At 44.9% G+C, this 19,433-nt stretch overlaps 1 protein-coding gene across 1 annotated transcript in view; it reads left to right on the top strand.

Annotated features, from left to right (window-relative positions):
* PACS1 (phosphofurin acidic cluster sorting protein 1) overlaps positions 1-19,433 on the top strand; it is a 1,518,728-nt gene that overhangs the window by 341,686 nt on the left and 1,157,609 nt on the right. Inside the window, exon 3 of the mRNA XM_086938495.1 lies at positions 17,789-17,878. Coding sequence (XP_086794621.1) covers positions 17,789-17,878 — 90 coding nt within the window. The remainder of the gene's footprint in view (positions 1-17,788; positions 17,879-19,433) is intronic.

The raw sequence follows: 19,433 nt of genomic DNA, 5'->3' as shown, positions 1-19,433 counted from the left end.
TTTCTTGCAGCTGTAGAAGTTTAGTCTTTTCTCCACCCCATACTGGGGAGCCATAAAGAGCCACTGGGAGACATATAGAGCGATAAAGTCTAGTAATCTCTCTTTCAAAGATTTTTCAAATGTTTTTTAGCAAAGCTGGATATTGGCAAAATATCCCCTATAAATGTTTATTTGGCTGATTTCAGGTGTGGGGACCAACCACCTTTCTGGGAAAAAACTATTCCCAAGCAGCTAAAAGTATTCACCTCGCCGAGCTTTTGGCCCTTATCGTAATGTCTAAAGCCCTTTTTTTGTTTACTTTTCCCACATACCATGGTGAAAGTTTGGCTAAATTCAGTTTTAGATCTCTACTCGATAAAATTGAAGTTTGTTATTAGTAACAAGTTGGTTGATGCATTTTGCCTTATAGCATCGGCAATAGCATCACATTTATACAGATCTGCTTAAGTCAAGTCAAATGGTCTTTATTCGGATAAAAATATCCATAAAAGTGCAAATCATCACCACCAATAGGACATAAATATACAAACGAAAAAATATAAGATTGGATTTGTTTGGGTCAAACATCACTAATAATAAAAGTCTGATGTGCCAAGGTAGCAATAAAGTACACGAAGTGCCATAAATGCATTATACAACCAAACAAGTAATAATATTGTGCAAATTCGCATACATGTAAACATATCAGTGCAAAAAGGCAATTTATAACTCTACTAGTTCCACTTTAACCATTGCACAAAAAGACAAAAAATAACATTGTGCAAATTCGCATATATGTAAACTTTAGACTCAGTGCAAAAAGGCAATTTATAAATCTGCTAGTTCCAATAAAACATGACAATACATATGCAAGTAAGCATTTTACAGAGAATTCACATATTCTACAGTGTATTCATAGAGGATCGCGAGCGTACCGCGGATTGCAAAAATAAGCTTACTCGTTAAATCACATCATCACTTCCTAGCTGCAAGATTTCATGAAATGCCAGATTAAAATCAATGATAGCATGCGCCTTAAAATAAGGAATTAAATACTGTTTAGTATATCTGGCATAAAATTTACAGAAGAATAAGAAATGTAACAGTGTCTGATTACAACCAATGCCACACGGACAGCACACATTTTCTAAATTTTTGTTAAAACCAGCCGGAAAACAAAGTGAGTATTTTATGCTGCCATCCCGGAGACGAAAGAGCAAACTCCTATTCCATCTCCCGATGTTTTTCCTAAGGTATTCCTGTGGCATGTTGTATTTCTTAACTGACGGCACTAAGATAGAGCTATATCTAGTGATCGATGGTTTACAGAATTCATTGTGTCCTCTTTCCTTACGGTATAAATCATACAGTGCCCCTCTTACAATTTTTAGATTTATACCGTCTGTAACTAGGGGATAGAGGAAAATATGCTCCAGCTTCACACTGGCAAGGCTATTTCTTACTGCTCCAAGCCAGGGTATATGGCCACCCCTGTCGCATTTAAGACAATCTTTAATTATCTCCTGTGTTAGAATCGCAGCCGGATTTTGCCATATTTTTAGCCAAAATAATGCTGGCCGAGAATTAATAAAATCATCCACATAGTTTAGGTTTAATTCTTTATGGCATATATAATTTGGTGATGTGATTTGTGCCCCTAATACCTTTCTGTAGTATTGGTGTCACCACCTCTGCCTGCTTAAGCTGTCGTAGGCTCATGGTAGAATTTACCGCCTTACCAAGCTTATTTTTGCCATGAGCCACATGGGCTTGCCATGAACCAGTTTCTGAGAATACTAAGCCCAAGTAAGGAAAAGTGCTAGTGCTATTAAGCAAATCGTTTCCTGACACTATATGATTAATGCGATGTTTCTTAGGCCCGCAGGACATTATGTATGATTTTTTAATATTAGTACACAGGTCCAGGTCGGCCATAAAGGATACAAAACCTGTGATTAAAGAAGTGCTTTAGGTGTGCGCCCCATCAGGACCGCATCATCCGCATATAAAAGTACAGGAAGCAGTTTATCATTAATTTTTGGTACATCGGGTGTCAATTTAGACAGGGAATTGTTTAATTCATTTATATAAAAAATAAAAAGTAGGGGGGCTAAGACACAACCTTGTCTTACCCCCCCTATCAATTAAAATATCCCCGGAGACCTCTCCTTCATTATTTATCCTTACCCGTGCATTTAGGTCTCTGTGCAAATGAGCCAAAAAGTGAACAAGTGCTTCATCCAATCCGTAATATAAAAGAATCTCCCATAATCTTGAACGGTTAACAAAATCAAAGGCCGAATTTAAATCCATAAAACCTAAGTATAATGGGACTTTTTTAGCAATAGTATATTTGCCCAATATTAGGTTTAGGTTCAGACACTGTTCTATCGTTCCCACATTACTCCTAAAACCCAACTGACAACAATTTAAAATTTGATTTTCTTCTGCCCAATCTCTGATCTTATTAAAAATTACCCTGCCCAAAATCTTCACTGTATTATCTGTCAAAGATATGGGATGATAACCGCTAGTGTTGAGTCTATCGCCCTTCTTTAAAATGGGCACGATAATACTAGTTGACCAGGTTTTAGGGATTATACAATTGGACAGATTATTAAAAACATTACATAATAAAGGGGACCAGAAATCTGGTTCAGATTTAATAAGATCAATGGATAAACCATCTGAACCTGGCGCTTTATTCCCTGCACTTTGATGTATAGCATCTTCAACTTCGCTAATAGATATAACAACCTTATTAACTGGGCAATAGCTATCAACAGTCTTTATGGGGGCTGTATATATTCTTGAAAAATGCTCTTCCCATGACTTGCAGGCTATATTGCAATTTATAGGAGTGATATTTAGTCTCATGGACCTCATTGCTTTTACCTCACCCCAAAACCTAGTAACATCTTTAAGTGCAGCGGCTTGTGCAAGTGAATCCCACCGTGCCTTCAGTATCTCCTCTTCTGCGCAGTTTGATCACTTTCTTATAGCGCTCTCTCAGGGCTCTGACCAGGGTCATGTCCCTGGGCTCACCAGCTAATGCTTTGGGGAGATCTCTGTTTGCCCGGGAACAGGTGCCGTCAAACCATCTAGGGTTCTTACTCGGGTTTGTGAGAGGTTTGGAAATTTCGTGTTTAATACCAGCACATAACCCGGTAAAGGCCTGGATAATCTCTATTCCTGACCATCCACTGGACAAGCACGTATCCACAAGTAGAGGATAGGACTTTATAGTACGTGCAAATAGGGCCTTGTTATCTATGCCCTTCCAGATCACTTTAAATTTGTCAGTTGATGCTACCAGGTTCTTTGCCCCTATTTCTTTCCGTTTTAAAAATGTGTTAATAAACCTAAAAGTTGTCAGAATTGGGTTGTGGTCACTATAGCTAGCAGATAAAACTTAAGCCCTGACTAAGTAATTCTCGAGTGAGGAAGATATAAAAACATAATCAATGGTAGATGAACAACCGCGTCCTCTGAAGGTAGGCAGTGGGCTATATAAGGCTTGCAGCCAACTTTATCCATTACGTTGGTTAACTTCGAGTAGATAGGTGGTTATACAGTTCTTCCCCTCTTTTACATGGAATTACTCGGGCCGATGCAACAACCGGTTTACCTGTTCTGTTGTGCAAATGTGCATTAAAATCACCCCCAGGCAGATTCCATCTAATTTTTCATACCTATGTTCATCTACCAAATTATCAATAAATTTAAATAAATCAATAAAATTCCTATTTGGCAGTGATATAAAATCATTATTATAAAAATTTATTAAACATAATGTAATCCCTGATGAATAGATTATAGCCTGGAAGTTGCCATTATTTGTCTCCAGGGGTTTAGTATCACTACCTGCATTAATCTTAATCCATGTGGATAATCCCCCACTGGGCCGCCCAACTTCAGGGCCCGGCACAATGTCATTATAGCAAACAAATCCTTCAAGAAGCAAGCTACTAGTACACCATGTTTCTTGAAACATTAAAATGTTACAATTACAAACCATTTCCGTCCACTCTTCTATATTTACTTTAGATTTTAGGCCTGCAATATTCCAGCTAAGTATATTTAAATTTTGTTCTAAATATCTAGGGTCGCTAATAATGGGACAGGATAATAAAGCTTCTTCCAAAGAAGCTTTTTGAGGAGTACCAGTAGTCTGCGGTTTAATCGAAACCTGAATACCCAATTGTACCACCATAGGTTGTTATGTTCTTTTTAATGGTTTACTTAGTAGTCAATCCTGTCGCTCTAAATCTGACAGAGCTGCAAACTGGTTGTATGTAGAATGAGTTACGGTAGCTGAATTGCAAGCTCTCTGGTGTGGTCTATAAAAGGACCCAAGTGATGGTGAGGTTATGATGGTTGGGGTGTGTGAGAAGGTGGCCTGATATGCAGTGCTCACTATTCTAGTGAACACTATGTATCAGTCCAGCAACCCTTATTGATGATTGGTTGTAAGTCAACCTTATAGACCAGCTATCCTAGTAGCGTGGATACGAGCAGTCTAAGGCTAAAGACTTGAGAGGGCGTGTTAAGCCAGCTGTTATACCACACATATACCCCTTGAACACCAAGTGAAAGGACACCACACAAGTGTTATGAAAATAAACAAGATATTTATTAAGAATCACAACAGCCCTGTACTCTTTATGAGGACAGGGTACTAAGCACAAAACAAAACTCTTACGAAAATACTTAAGTTAGCACAGTATATACAAATGCCCGAGGGGCACGGAAAACCATATACTCTGAAAGTGGAATGCGAAATTACTAGCAGGTAAGTACAGTACTAATAGGCTTTGGAATCGCTAGATCTTGACTATAGAATCTTCAGATTACTTCTAGGAGACCCAGGGGACTCGGGTGCAGAGTGTGCACTCTCACGCGTGATGCGGGACAAAGTCTATGGTAGCTAGTAAGGACAAAGTTAGTGTTCTTGGGCGAACCCGACCTGGTAGGAGGAAAACGAAAGTGGGTTCGGACCCTTGGATAGTGAGGCTATGCTGGGGCACCGAAATGCCGAAGTTACCTAGCCCAGGGGCTGCAGCTGCATAGGTCTCAAAAGACGTCGGGAATCCTCGTAGACGGACCAGGAGCCTGGAAGAAAGAAGTTGCTGGCAGGCGACCAGTGAAGAAAGTTCGATGGATCCAAGCCTGGATCGAAGGAAGATGACACCTGAAAGCAGAGGGGACCAAGTTCGAGACTACTAGCCAGTAGTCAGGTGGCACCAGGAGGGCACCGGATGGTAGTCACCTCGACTAGGTGAGTGGGTGACGCTGGGCTCGCAGATCTCACAGACCAGGAGGCGTTGTCGGCGACCAGGATGGAGGAGCGAGCTGTCCCACGATGATTGAAGCTGTCGGCGTCGCTGGACCCAGGATTGGGCAACAAAGCCTTGGCAAATTCAAGCCCACGCGGTGGACTCAAAATGGCGTCTGGAGTGGACCAGGAGGGTCCGGGGTGCCTCTCTTGAAGAAGGAAGCAAGGGCCAGTCTGGAGCAACCAGACCAGCAGCAGTGATGTTGTCGGGCGTCGTGTAGAAGGCCACAAGCCAGCCGGCTAGTAGCCACACAGCGCGGTGAGCACGCAAAAGCAGAAGGGCCCCACGCAGATCGTGGAGATGCTGGAGGGCTGATCTTCGGTGCTGGAGCTGCTCAGGGTTGGGGCTTCTCGGACCCCAAAGCACTCACCAGTGGAGCACACGGTGGGCTTGTTGCAAAGAAGTTGTGCGGTCTTGGCGATCGTCGGTCCCTCGAGGTCTCGTCGCACTCACAGTTCTCAGCTTTGCTGTAGAGGTGAGTAGAGGTCAGAGGTGCCAGGGAAGCCGGGTCTCGTCGAGTTGGGTCGTCGGATTCGTGAAGAAGGACTTGCAGCAGACCGCAGTGTTCTTAGGATGGTGCCTGCGGATGCAGGGTGACTACTCCTTAGCCACAAGGGAGAATCTTGAAGAAGGAAATCTTGATGCCTTTCGCAGAAAGTCGGGTCTTGATTCCAAAGATGATCTAATTTGAACAGGGGGCCCGCTCCCATCTTTATACTAAAAAAGGGGGCTGACCCAGTGACTAGGGCCTGCCTATGGGTGGGACTAGGAGGGGGGTGGTTACACCCCTCTGCCATGCCGGACTTTCCCCAGGCCAGGGGCTGGTGTGCCCCTGGAACTGGTTCTGACCGGCCTATGCGTAGTGAGCACCGGGGTGCCACTCAGCAGTCACCTTCCTGTAAAGCCCTGCCTACCCAGGATACACAAAACCATGTCTGGGATGGTGCTAGCACCGCCCACGACAGGAAACCCTTTGTCCAGGCTCCCCTCGCTGGAAGGACTCCCAGCTGCAGGGGGTCAGACTCGTGTCTGTGGTGGCAGCATCCATTTTGTGGAGCTGAGGCTTCGTTTAACTTTAACCGGGGTTCACAGTTACATACATGTCGTGTCCCTCTAGAAGGGTGGAATGCTAACCCCGTCGCCAGAATTGGCGAGGGGTTAGTATTCCAATTCGTATGACACCTTACTCGACATGTTTTGATAAAGCAATACCAAAGATAGCATTTAACCGCGAGGATTATAATGCACTTAGAGTATATGGTATGCGATATCATGGAACAGCTATTAGGACTTGGTTCCGCAAGCTGCAGACAGGCTCAGCTCATGCCAGAGCACCATATCACACGATTCCAAGCACTCTGCCTTCAGGATTGTTAAGGCCTGCCATAGGAGTGACTGATAGGAATCTGTGTGTCCACTTTAGGGTTAGATATAGGTATACTATATCTACAGCAAAGGGTGTTTACACGACTTTGCCCCAGCTGTCATGCAGCCAGTTGTGTCAAATTTAGGAGGCCAGCCAGGGGTGGCATAATACATGCTGCAGCCCCTGGCAGCCCTGGGTACACCTATGCCCTGAGTTACAGGGTCTGATAAGGTGGCCCAGTACCAATTGGTAAATGCACCTAGGGTACATGTTGTAATTTAGAGAGAGAACAGCCAGGCTGTGGGTCTGATTGGCAGGCCCACAGCCAGAGAAAGTCGTAAACCAGTGAAACAAAAGCAAAAAATCTGGGTGATCATAGGATTGCAGACCCTACTCTCCTACAGGGTGCTAAAGGGATTGATATTGCTTTTCAAAATACATTTCACCAGGGTGGGGTGCCTAAAGTTCATGACTATACAGTCGCCCATAATATTCTTAACGGAAAGTCCAATCCACCCCACCCGTCTCACCATCAAAATTTCATTAGCAATCTCCATACCCGTCCCCTTATACTTGGATAACCAATCAATGCACTTGTTTTTAAGTTGGTCCCAGGACTCGCTTTGGTCTTCTTTTAATGGAGGTACTCCGGCTAGAATTACGACATAAGGGCAGGCTTCTGGGGGCAGGTGCAGAACAACCTCAGCAGGTTTTTTGGCCTGTGTGTCAGAAATAGACTTGTTGTTAGAACCTGCCACCACTTTCAAGGGGGCTGAAACAGGTAATGCAGGTGGAGTTTTTACAGACAAGGAAGTATGACTCAGGTGCCTGTTAACAGCGGGTGCCTCTAACAGGGGCAGTGTGCTAACCACAGAACCAGGTGTAGGGTTAGAAGCCAGGCTGATCTTTTTGCTATCACATTTTCCACAAACATTGTTGGCACCTGTTATAGTACAGGTATCACTTCCCCCCACGAAGCCCTTGTTAATAGCTTCCTTATCCTTCAAAAGCCATTCACCCCTAATCTGATCAATAATAGTAACCCCCTTTCTTTTGGCATCCTCTTTCTTAACCAAACTTTCCAATCTATCCAAACGTTTAAAAATAATATCAAAACTGTTTGTCCATTAGACTTTTCAAGCACTTAAAAGTGAAGTCCACTATGGTATCAATTAAATTTTCATTTGTCCTTCCTTGTATACCATTTACAGTTATTGGCTCAGTTTGTGTACAAATCGAGTTAAGTATTGCTCCAGTTAAGTCTACCGTGCTATCTTCTGGTTGCGCAGTCATACTGACTGACACCCCACCCGTTCCAATTACTCCACGTGACCACATACTCAGCGGATTCGTTGAGATTTATTACGAGGTGGTTGTTTTCTCTTATTGACAGTTATTTTTGAAGGACCTCTCTTCTTTTTCTCACTCGCGTTCTTTGAGTTTGCAGCCGGTTTGGTGGCACTAATATTTACTTGGAGGTCCTGCTGGGATTCCAGGGTGTCCATGGTGTTATCGGTCTCCTGTCCCATGGTTAATTTGCCTTGAGGAATTGACTTATTAATTATTATAGTTGGTGATAGTGGTAAGGAGGTTATAGGTTATAGAACCACTCATATCTGGTCCATCAGACATATGCATACTAGGTGCTGGATGGCCCATAGAAATTCTCCTCTCAGTAATTTCGATCTCTGAGGTGACCAGATTGAAAGCATCTTCTAACATGCTTTCAAAGGAGGAAGTACTAGTGCTGGTACTTGTGGTCGTTGTACGTCTCCCTATGATGTTATCGGGCACTCACCTCACTTCAAAGCTTAGGGGGGGGCCCGGCCACTACCGCCCCGGACGGCCACAGACGGCCCGCCCTTTGCCCGGGCTTCGCCCGGCGCGGCCTGCGCGTGGTCCCGTGACGCGGGGGCTCTCTTCAGATTTAAGCGCCTCCGGGCGCGATGTAGGCGGCGGCGGCTTCCGCCGCAAAGGCACCTGGGGATTGAAGTCCCCCCTCGGCCACGCTGCACTGATGGAAGGGTGCAGCAGCGGCAGGGAGACCAGCAGCAGGACACGGCAGCCAGGTAATGCCCCCAAAACAATGCTCAGATTCGCTAAAAGTGTAGGAAATAGAAGATCTGTACAAGGGTGGTTGGGCAGAATTAGAACAGGCAGCTGAAACTGGAAACAGCATTCTCTTTAAGAAGGGGGAAATGTATAATTTTTCAGAAGTGAATGTTGTTTCCAGTTTCAGCTGCCTGTTCTAATTCTGCCCAGGCCTGCTCCTGTAATTCCCTTTTACCTCTTTCTAACGTATCCCTATAATCCTTCCTTAATCTCTTAAATTTAGTCCCATCTCTAGGTGATTCTTGTATGGACCTTCGAAGGCCTTGATTAGCTTTCGTACAATGAGAATCTAACCACCCTTGTACAGATCTTCTATTTCCTACACTTTTAGCTAATCTGTATAAATGTGATGCCATTGCCGATGCTATAAGGCAAAGTGCATCAACCAACTTATTGTGATCCACCCCATTCCATGAAAGTAACAAAGGAGTTCCATTGCTCTTTAATGATAGCCTTAAAGTATTTTGGGCTGGTTTGCCCCTGCCCATATAAGGGAGAACTAATTTCTCCCAGAGATATTCATTAGAGGCACAACTTTCATTTGATCACTATTTTTGTTGAGGGCAATATTCAGCGAAAGGTTTGATACAGCATGGTCGCTCAACACAGTGCTTATAACTTTGAAGGAAGTAATCAAATGTAAGTCCTTAACTGACACCAAAATATGATCAGTGGTGGACATAAGGACATTTCCAAAAAAGGTTGGTAGACCCGGGATGTTAACATCTATCTTCTACTTTATAATTTCAAGATTCAATTTATATATAAATTCATTTAAAATTTTCCAATAATAATAGTGTATAAAATGTTTTTTTTCTGCACCAAAACAATCCAAAAGGCCATATACAATGCTACTCTTAGCTTGGCATTTACCCGTATTAAAGTCCCCTACCCAAAGAAAATTCTAATTCACATCCATCCTGGCTAAAAAGACCTCTAAATAATTTCCCAAATCAGTAATAATTTGGCCACATGAATTATTAAAAATATTATATTTATAATTTATTAAAATACCCTCATACCTTTTTTCTATTGAAAGGTGAATCGCCTAATTATAAGGGTGACATGATCAGTGTTTTCTTCACAGTGATAGGAAATTGATTAGAAATGAGTGTTGCCAGATCTTCTTTAGACAGCCTATTTGCCGAAGGTTTAGCTGGACTTATTGAAAAAAAAAATCTATATGAAAGTCCTCCTTGCTCCAGGTCTCCTGTAAACTGGTTATCTGAGCAGCTGTAACACGCTTTAAGCAATCTATAGTTTCAGATTTCGCTCTCACCCCTGCCACCTTCCAACAATTGATAGTTAGATGTTGATTTAATGCATCTGAAGATACCACCCCTAAATGATGCCTCTTTTTTAGTGTATATGACTCTGTGGACCATAGACCTTCAGTCCTCCTGTCTAATGACACAATCTGTGTGAGAGGTTGGCCTGGTATATGATGTTCACTATTCTAGTGAGCACCTTGCACCAGTCCAAACAACCCTTATGGTGATGGTTTTAAAGTCAACCTTATAGACCAGCTATCCTAGTGGTAGCATGGACAAAGCATTCTTAGGCTAAACTCAAGAGGGCATGTGAAGCCAGCTGATTTACCATATGCAACCCCTTTAATACCAAATGAAAGGACACCACACAGGATATATATCAAATATATATGTATTTATTTCAAGACAATCCCTCTGAACTCTTTATGAGGTCAGAGGCACAAGCACATAACAAGATACTTAATTAAAATACAATAAGTTGCACAAAATACAGTAGGGCCCTAGTGGCATGCTAAACCATATACTAAAATAGTGGTATAAGTACCACTGCTCGGAAAATGGATAGGCCTAGGGCTTAGGGAATCGCTGGGGCTATGCTGTACTACCAAGGGATAGGAAGCAGGAGGCCCATGGGAGACGTGTGCAGAGCCTTTATTCACATGCAAGTTACCATAGAGAATTAATGGGAACGAAAGAGTTAGAAACTAGTCCTTTTAGGGCACTTCTGACTGGACTCGATGAAAGTTACTTGAAACCTAGACAGTCGGACAGTCAATACCCACAGGAGCACCGAAGTACTCGCGTTACCTCACCCACAGGAAGCGGGTGCATAGGTGTCAAAGTGTGTCGAGTTTCGTCGTTGAATCCTATGGAGCCGTGAAGAAAGATGCTGCAGGTGACCAGGAGAGAAGTGTCCGGTTGGATCCAAGGGCGGATCGAGGATGAAGAGTACCTGGAAGCAGAGGGGACAGAGTCTGCGTCACTAGCCAGTGACCAGGAAGGAACCAGGCGATGTCGCGAAGCAATCAGGTGATGTCGTGAAGCTTGTCTCCGCAGCCACGTGGACCAGGAGGCATCGACGATGACCAGGAGTCAGGCACGGACTGTCCCACAAAGGCTCTCACTGTCGGCGGTGTCGGCTTCCGGATTGGAGTCAACAAGTCTTGGCAAATGCAACCCACGCAGGATTCGAAGTTGGCGTCTTAATCAGACCAGCAAGGTCTGATGGGCTGCTTCTTTTCAGGGAACCAAGGGCCGGTCTGGAGCAACCAGACCAGCGATGTAGATTCAAAGTTTCGTCGCCAAGATGGCCACTAGCCAATGGGCAAGTGACTGGACAGACGCATCGAGCAGGAAAATACAGAAGGGCTCCACGCAGAACTAGTGGAGTGTGCAGGGCTGATCTTCGTTGTAGATGATGCTCGGGGCTGGGGCTTCTCAATCCCCAATGCACAGCTTCGAGGATGCCTCAGAAGCTGCACGGAAAGCAAGTCGCTGACTTTTCAAGATGGCCGGTCCCACGTCTCGCGTCGCCTCCACAGGTCTCAGCTTTGCTGGGTCTGTGGATCGGGCTGAAGGAAGCCTGGAAGTCCGTTCTTGTCAGGCTCTGTGCTCGGGCTCCGGTGGGAGCATCAACAAAGCAACTCGGTTATCGCTGGATGGTGCCTGCTTGTACAGAGTCGTCACTCCTTGACCACAAGGAAGATTCTTCAGTCTTCTATCTTCAGGTAGAATGTTGAAGGTCCAGAGTTTCGTTTCAAGTTTCAGTCAGGATAAATTCTAAAGTCTTGGGACTCAGCTCCTACCTATATACCAAATCTAGGGGCTGGATTACCTACCTGGTGGGACCAGAGAAGGGGGTGGTTACACCCCTTTCCCTTTGTCCAGTTTCGCGCCAGAGCTGGGGCTGGACTATGCATGGGACACCTTGTGTGCCCCAGGCAGTGTCTCATTTCTTTCAGCCCTCCCTGCCCCAATACACAAGAGCCTGTCTGGGGTGGTGCTAGCACCTCCCAAGACAGGAAACCTATTGTCCAAGCCTCCCTCACTGGAAAGACTCCCAGCAGCAGGAGGTCAGACTCGTGTCTGTTGCAGCAGCATCCATTTTGTGATGCTGAGGCTCTGGTTAACTTTAACCGGGATTAGTAGGAACAACATGTCTTCTCCCTCTAGAAGGGTGGAATGCTACCCCAGTCGCCAGAACTGGCGAGAGGGTAGTATTCCAAAGCGTATGACACCTTACTCGACATGTTTTGATAAAGCCAAACCAGAGTTAGCATTTAACCGCGAGGTTCATAATGCACTTAAGAGTATATGGTATGGCTATATCTTAGAACAGCTATAAGGACATGGTTTCGAAAGCTGCAGACAGGCTCAGCTCATGCTAGAGCACCATCTCACATAAAACCAGGCACTCTGGCACCAGGCACTCTGCCACCACCACCACCAGTACTACCACTACCAGTACCACCACCATCACCAGTACTACCAGTACTACCATCATCAGTACTACCACCACCAGTACTACCACCACCAGTACTACCACTACTACAGCCACCAGTACTACCACTACTACAGCCACCAGTACTACCACTACCACCACCAACAGTACTACCACCACCACCAGTACTACCAATACCAGTACTACCATAATCAGTACCACTACCACCACCAGTACTACCACCACCACCAGTACTACCACTACCAGTACCACCACTTCCAGTACTACCACTACCAGTACCACCACCACCAGTATTACCAGTACCACCACCACCAGTACTACCACTACCACCAACACCAGTACTACCACTACCAGTACCACCACCATCACCAGTACTACCAGTACTACCACCATTAGTACTACAAGTACTACCACCACCAGTACTACCACTACTACAGCCACCAGTACTACCACTACTACAGCCACCAGTACTACCACTACCACCACCAACAGTACTACCACCACCACCAGTACTACCAATACCAGTACTACCATAATCAGTACCACTACCACCACCAGTACTACCACCACCACCAGTACTACCACTACCAGTATTACGGGCAGCAGTACCACCACCACCACCAATGCTACTGCTACCAGTACCACCACCACCAGTACCACCACTACCAGTACTACCACCAGCAGTACTACCACCAACAGTACTACCACTACCACTACCAGTACCACCACCTCCAGTACTACCACTACTACCACTACCAGTACCACCAACACCAGTACTACCAGTACCACCACCACCAGTACTACCAGTACCACCACCACCAGTACTACCACTACCAGTACCACCACCACCAGTACTACCACTACCAGCACCACCACCACCAGTACTACCAGTAATACCACCATCAGTACTACCACCACCAGTACTACCACTACTACAGCCACCAGTACTACCACCACCAACAGTAGTACCACCACCACCAGTACTACCAGTAGCAGTACTACCACAATCAGTACCACTACCACCACCAGTACCACCACCACCAGTACTACCACTACCAGTATTACGGGCAGCAGTACCACCACCACCAATGCTACTGCTACCAGTACCACCGCCACCACCAGTACTCCCGCTACCAGTAGAACCACCACCAGTACTACCACCACCAGTACTACCACCACCAGTACTACCACCACCAGTACTACCACCACCAGTACTACCACTACCAGTACCACCACCTCCAGTACTACCACTACTACCACTACCAGTACCACCACCTCCAATACTACCACTACTACCACTACCAGTACCACCACCACCAGTACTACCACTACCAGTACCACCACCACCAGTACTACCACTACCAGTACCACCACCATCACCAGTACTACCAGTACTACCACCATCAGTACTACCAGTACTACCACCACCAGTACTACCACTACTACAGCCACCAGTACTACCACTACTACAGCCACCAGTACTACCACTACCACCACCAACAGTACTACCACCACCACCAGTACTACCAATACCAGTACTACCATAATCAGTACCACTACCACCACCAGTTCTACCACCACCAGTACCACTACCACCAGTACTACCACTACCAGTATTACGGGCAGCAGTACCACCACCACCAATGCTACTGCTACCAGTACCACCACCACCAGTTCTCCCGCTACTAGTACCACCACCACCAGTACTACCACCAGCAGTAGTTCCACCAACAGTACTACCACTACCAGTACCACCACCTCCAGTACTACCACTACTACCACTACCTTCAGTACTACCACTACTACCACTACCAGTACCACCATCACCAGTACTACCAGTACCACCACCACCAGTACTACCACTGCCAGTACCACCACCACCAGTACTACCACTACCAGTACCACCACCATCACCAGTACTACCACTACCAGTACCACCACCATCAGTACTACCAGTACTACCTCCACCAGTACTACCACTACTACAGCCACCAGTACTACCACTACTACAGCCACCAGTACTACCACTACCACCACCAACAGTACTACCACCACCACCAGTACTACCAATACCAGTACTACCATAATCAGTACCACTACCACCACCAGTACTACCACCACCAGTACCACCACCACCAGTACTACCACTACCAGTATTACGGGCAGCAGTACCACCACCAATGCTACTGCTACCAGTATCACCACCACCAGTTCTCCCGCTACCAGTACCACCACCACCAGTACCACCACTACTACCACCAGCAGTACTACCACCAACAGTACTACCACTACCAGTACCACCACCTCCAGTACTACCACTACTACCACTACCAGTACCACCACCACCAGTACTACCAGTACCACCACCACCAGTATTACCACTACCAGTACCACCACCACCAGTACTACCACTACCAGTACCACCACCATCACCAGTCCTACCAGTAATACCACCATCAGTACTACCAGTACTACCACCACCAGTACTACCACTACTACAGCCACCAGTACTACCACTACCACCACCAACAGTACTACCACCACCACCAGTACTACCACAACCAGTACCACTACCACCACCAGTACCACCACCACCACCAGTACTACCACTACCAGTATTACGGGCAGCAGTACCACCACCACCAATGCATCCATCAACACAATTTAGAGAATCACATGCATCAGATCTGGAGTGTGTTGCGTGCGTGCTGCTGCTATGAAGGGAACTAGGCTTCAGTGCCAGGCAGCGGCTGCCTGCAGACCCAAGAAGGATGAAGACACAGAGCAGCCCTGCAGATTCCATCAACACAATTTAGAGAATCACATGCATCAGATCTGGAGTGTGTCGCGTGCGTGCTGCTGCTGTGAAGGGAACAAGGCTTCAGTGCCAGGCAGCAGCTGCTTACAGACCCAAGAAGGATGAAGACACAGAGCAGCCCTGCATATTAGATCAGCACAGATCGGCAGTGCCGCGTGTGCGTGTCTGCCGTGCTGCTGTGAAGGGAACTAGGCTTCAGTGCCAGGCAGCGGCTGCTTGCAGACCCAAGAAGGTGACAGTGAGTGCAGAGTGACAGTGAGTGCAGCGTGACAGTGAGTGCAGCGTGACAGTGAGTGCAGCGTGACAGTGAGTGCAGCGTGACAGTGAGTGCAGCGTGACAGTGAGTGCAGCGTGACAGTGTGTGCAGAGTGACAGTGAGTGACAGTGAGTCACACACCACCAGCCATCAGTGCACGCATCAATTGTTAACGCATCCACAATTAACTATTGTAGCAATCGCAGTATGGTACACTTTACTTTTAAACATATTCATCTAAAGCACAGCATGCAATCATTGGTAAAATTACAATCCAACCCACATAATTCCACTACACACCACATGCACACACTCCATAACACATGGCGAAAAGACATTGCCATTTACAATGCCATTAGCTCAAACTCAAATAAATCCGAGCCCGATTGCATTTCTAATGCTTGTTTAGTTGCTCAGCATGGCGCCATTGTCCCCTTGGCCCTGTGTCCTGTCAAGAACAGTATCCTCTTACTTTCATTCCTTGTCTGTGCCAAACAACTTAAGGATTTTGGGGGCCCTGGGCCAAACATAGTTTTGGGCCCCTGTTCGGAACAGATTTGAATTTATAATCCAATTTCTGCTCTTTGATGCCCTCTTTCAGCTGGTCACTGGACAGTGCACTACCATACTTGTCCAAATTCTTAATATATTTACATCTAATATTCAAGGACATTGACGTGTGTAACCAAATGGTGTTTCATGAAAGGGCACGCCCCTTGAATGTGGGCCTCTTTTTTCGTCAGTGCCTGGGCCAAATTGTGATCCCAATCCGACCCTGTCCTGCACCCTCCCCTGCACAAGTCTCACTCGCACGGAGTGCTCTGTTTACTCCCTGCAGCAGCAACACGCTTGGTAAATTTATTTCACATACACTGCACCGTCACCTGTAACACTTTTTCCCGTATACGAATTGATTCTCTTCCTCTGTAATGTACAGAACAAATAAATTCATAATTTTGCTGATCTACAGTTTATTCATTGTGACTGCAGGTGCGAATGTGTTTAATGTTTTTGAGTGATTTCCTTTGGAACACTGTTCTATATATGGCCTTCATTACCCTAGTTCCATTGGAATATAGGGTGCCCCGTTTTTTTCCCTGATTTTCTGTGATATCAATATAGGCAGTTAAATCACACTACAGTCACAAGTGTTTTTGTAGATTTCTTAAAAATGTAATTGCCTCTTTGTGAATTTAAATATAGGATTGTAAGTGACCGATGTATTTTGAATGATGAAGCCTGGATTGTGATAAAAGTGACATAAAATAATTTTGATATGGTTTTGGTGTGAGTGTGTATGTGTTCCATGGAAATGTAAAGCAATTGATACATTTTAGTATTGAGATGTTTTCCTTTGTGGAACTAGTTGAAGAGGTCCCTAAGAACAAGTGACCATTAATGTATAATACAAATGTAATTTCAAACATTTCAGTATATTGCGAGCATTTGATGAATTGTATATGTTGTGTGTTCTTTTTCTTTGGTTCTTTTCAAATAAAAAAGAAAACACTGGGTAGTGTGGTGTAGAGTGAATTGTGTTGGATATATCTATTGCTCTATTAGATTTGTACTTTGCTTTTCTAATCCTACCCTTAATGATCAATAAATTATGTTTAATAAACAAAAAAGGGCGGAGATGTTTTTTCTGGTCAGTTTGCGAAATCCATAGCCTGGTTTGGAATTTATACATTTACATGGTTTAGTTATTTTGTTAATTATTCCTTGCATGTTTTCGGCATGGAGTGCTTATTCCCCCAGTGGCAAACAGGTAAAGGAAAAAGAACACATTCGTCATTACTGCAAAGGTTCATAAGATTCAACCAAATAACTTTTTTAGGAAACGTTTGCTTGGCAAACTCAATAAGTACAGTTGGCTGTATTCATACCCAAATAATTGCGTGTATTGGTGTTCTATAAGTAAGCCTTATTGCGGTAGACCCGCATTTCTCTACCCAGAAGGAGAGCCATGTTTTCTTTCTACTTTGAAATGACGTATGTGCAGAACAACTGTTCTACAGAGCAAGTTAGGCATGTGATATTGATTACTGTTTATATTTCTGGGAAGATGTTTACAGACCTATACATGGTTTTTGTTAAATGTTTCTTGCCTGCACCATCCACACCATTGGAAGACTGCATGTTTATGTATTTGCTGTATCATGTTTTGTTTTTGATTTTTATTATTTTAGGGTTCAAAAAGAATCTTGAGATCCAATGAAATTCTCCTTCCTGCCTGTGGACTGGCCGAAACAGACCTACAGCTGACGTTCTCTCTCCAGGTATATTGTGCAAAACCTTCTGCTTTATTTATCCATATGAAATACTAGCCGCTAAAATAACCCATTCTGATAGGTTCTCTGTTGAGTTATTCATCGAGTTGATACACCATAGTGACAACTGTTAACTTAATTTGAAGATTAATTTCTTGATAGAAAGCATAGTTGTCTGAATTCTCTTTTTTTTCAGTCTTTCCAGCTGGAAATAACTACATATTTCTGATGCTAGAGACATCATTCGGTTGTTCCCATAGTATTGCAGATTTATACTGTCGTATCAGTTTATTCTGTAAACAACAATTAATGTTGCTCATGTTAACCAATCTGTCCACCAGGTGTAAAGAAATAGTCTGACTGCTGCAGTAATTCCAGGATTACAGAAAGTGTAATAATGGTAGTATAGCTTTCAGAAAGTAAATATAACAGTGGGACAGAACCTAGCAGCAGACTACCTGCACTGTCGATCCAAAAATAGCATGACAGTGACAAGTCTACATTCACCCGGCACCGGAAGTAGCCATTATAACATTAGAGGCTGTTCAAGTGCCAAAAATGTAAACTGTTGTTTCAGATGGATACATCTGCCTGTGGATTCCTCACCTTCTGAATTACCCATTGCGTAGCATTCCACTGAAACTTTTTTCATAGCTCTCCCACATTGACGAGGACGTCACAATGGCACTGCTCCGTTCGCGACTCCACATAACATCATCAGAGCTATAAGAAGACCTCATCGGCGTGCTGACTTCAGTTCCCTTTTTTCCGCCCCGTCGACGCGTAACGGTTTTATAGGACTCTCCATTTCTTTGTGGTCTACATTGTTGCAGTTGGCTGTAATCAGGTTCTGTGCGATTGCTAATTTGAAGAATACCTGTAGGGAATGTGGGTGCTATATGTTGGTCACTGACCCCAGCGAAGATTGCCTTTAGTGTTGAATGTCGGACCTCGAGATCGAAGGATATTCTTCGTGCCGTCGGATTAATCCAAAGGCACTTAAAGAAAGGGAGGCAAATTTGTGCAAGGCCCGGGCAAGAAAGGAGTTGAGAGGTGAGAAGTGGACTAAGTCGAGGTCCAGGTCACCGACTCCACACTGGGAGGAAGGTATATACATGTTTTGATGGACACAGCTAAGGAGGTGGCTCCTAAGCTGCCTGAAGATGTGAGAGGTCACTTCATGGAGGTGCTGATAGATATACTGGCGGTGGCCCGTCAGGTAATCCAGTCGGTTCCTAATATGGCGGGCTCAGTCGCCAGGGTGATGTGCTCTTTAGTGGCAACCAGGAGACATGCCTGGTTGAGAGGATCGGGATTGTTTCCGAATGTTCAAGCCACGCTGCTGAATCTTCTCTTCGATGGCTCCAGACTCTTTGGTACCAAGGCGGTCTCAGCTTTGCAATATTTTAAGGATAGCAGAGCTACTGCTAGATTCTTAGGCTTACAGACCCAGATACAGGGTTTTGGATACAGGAGATTTTGTGGCTTTGGAAATGCCGCTCCTTTTCGAGGCCGTCCGCAGCAGCAGCAGAACCCTCTCTATAAGTCATACAGAGGAAAGGGA

The sequence above is a fragment of the Lissotriton vulgaris genome, chromosome 9 (genome assembly GCF_964263255.1).
Source record: "Lissotriton vulgaris chromosome 9, aLisVul1.2, whole genome shotgun sequence".
Classification (NCBI taxonomy): domain Eukaryota; kingdom Metazoa; phylum Chordata; class Amphibia; order Caudata; family Salamandridae; genus Lissotriton; species Lissotriton vulgaris.
The sequence above is the reverse complement of the archived record's forward strand: the minus strand, read 5'-3'. Positions and strand labels throughout refer to the sequence as shown.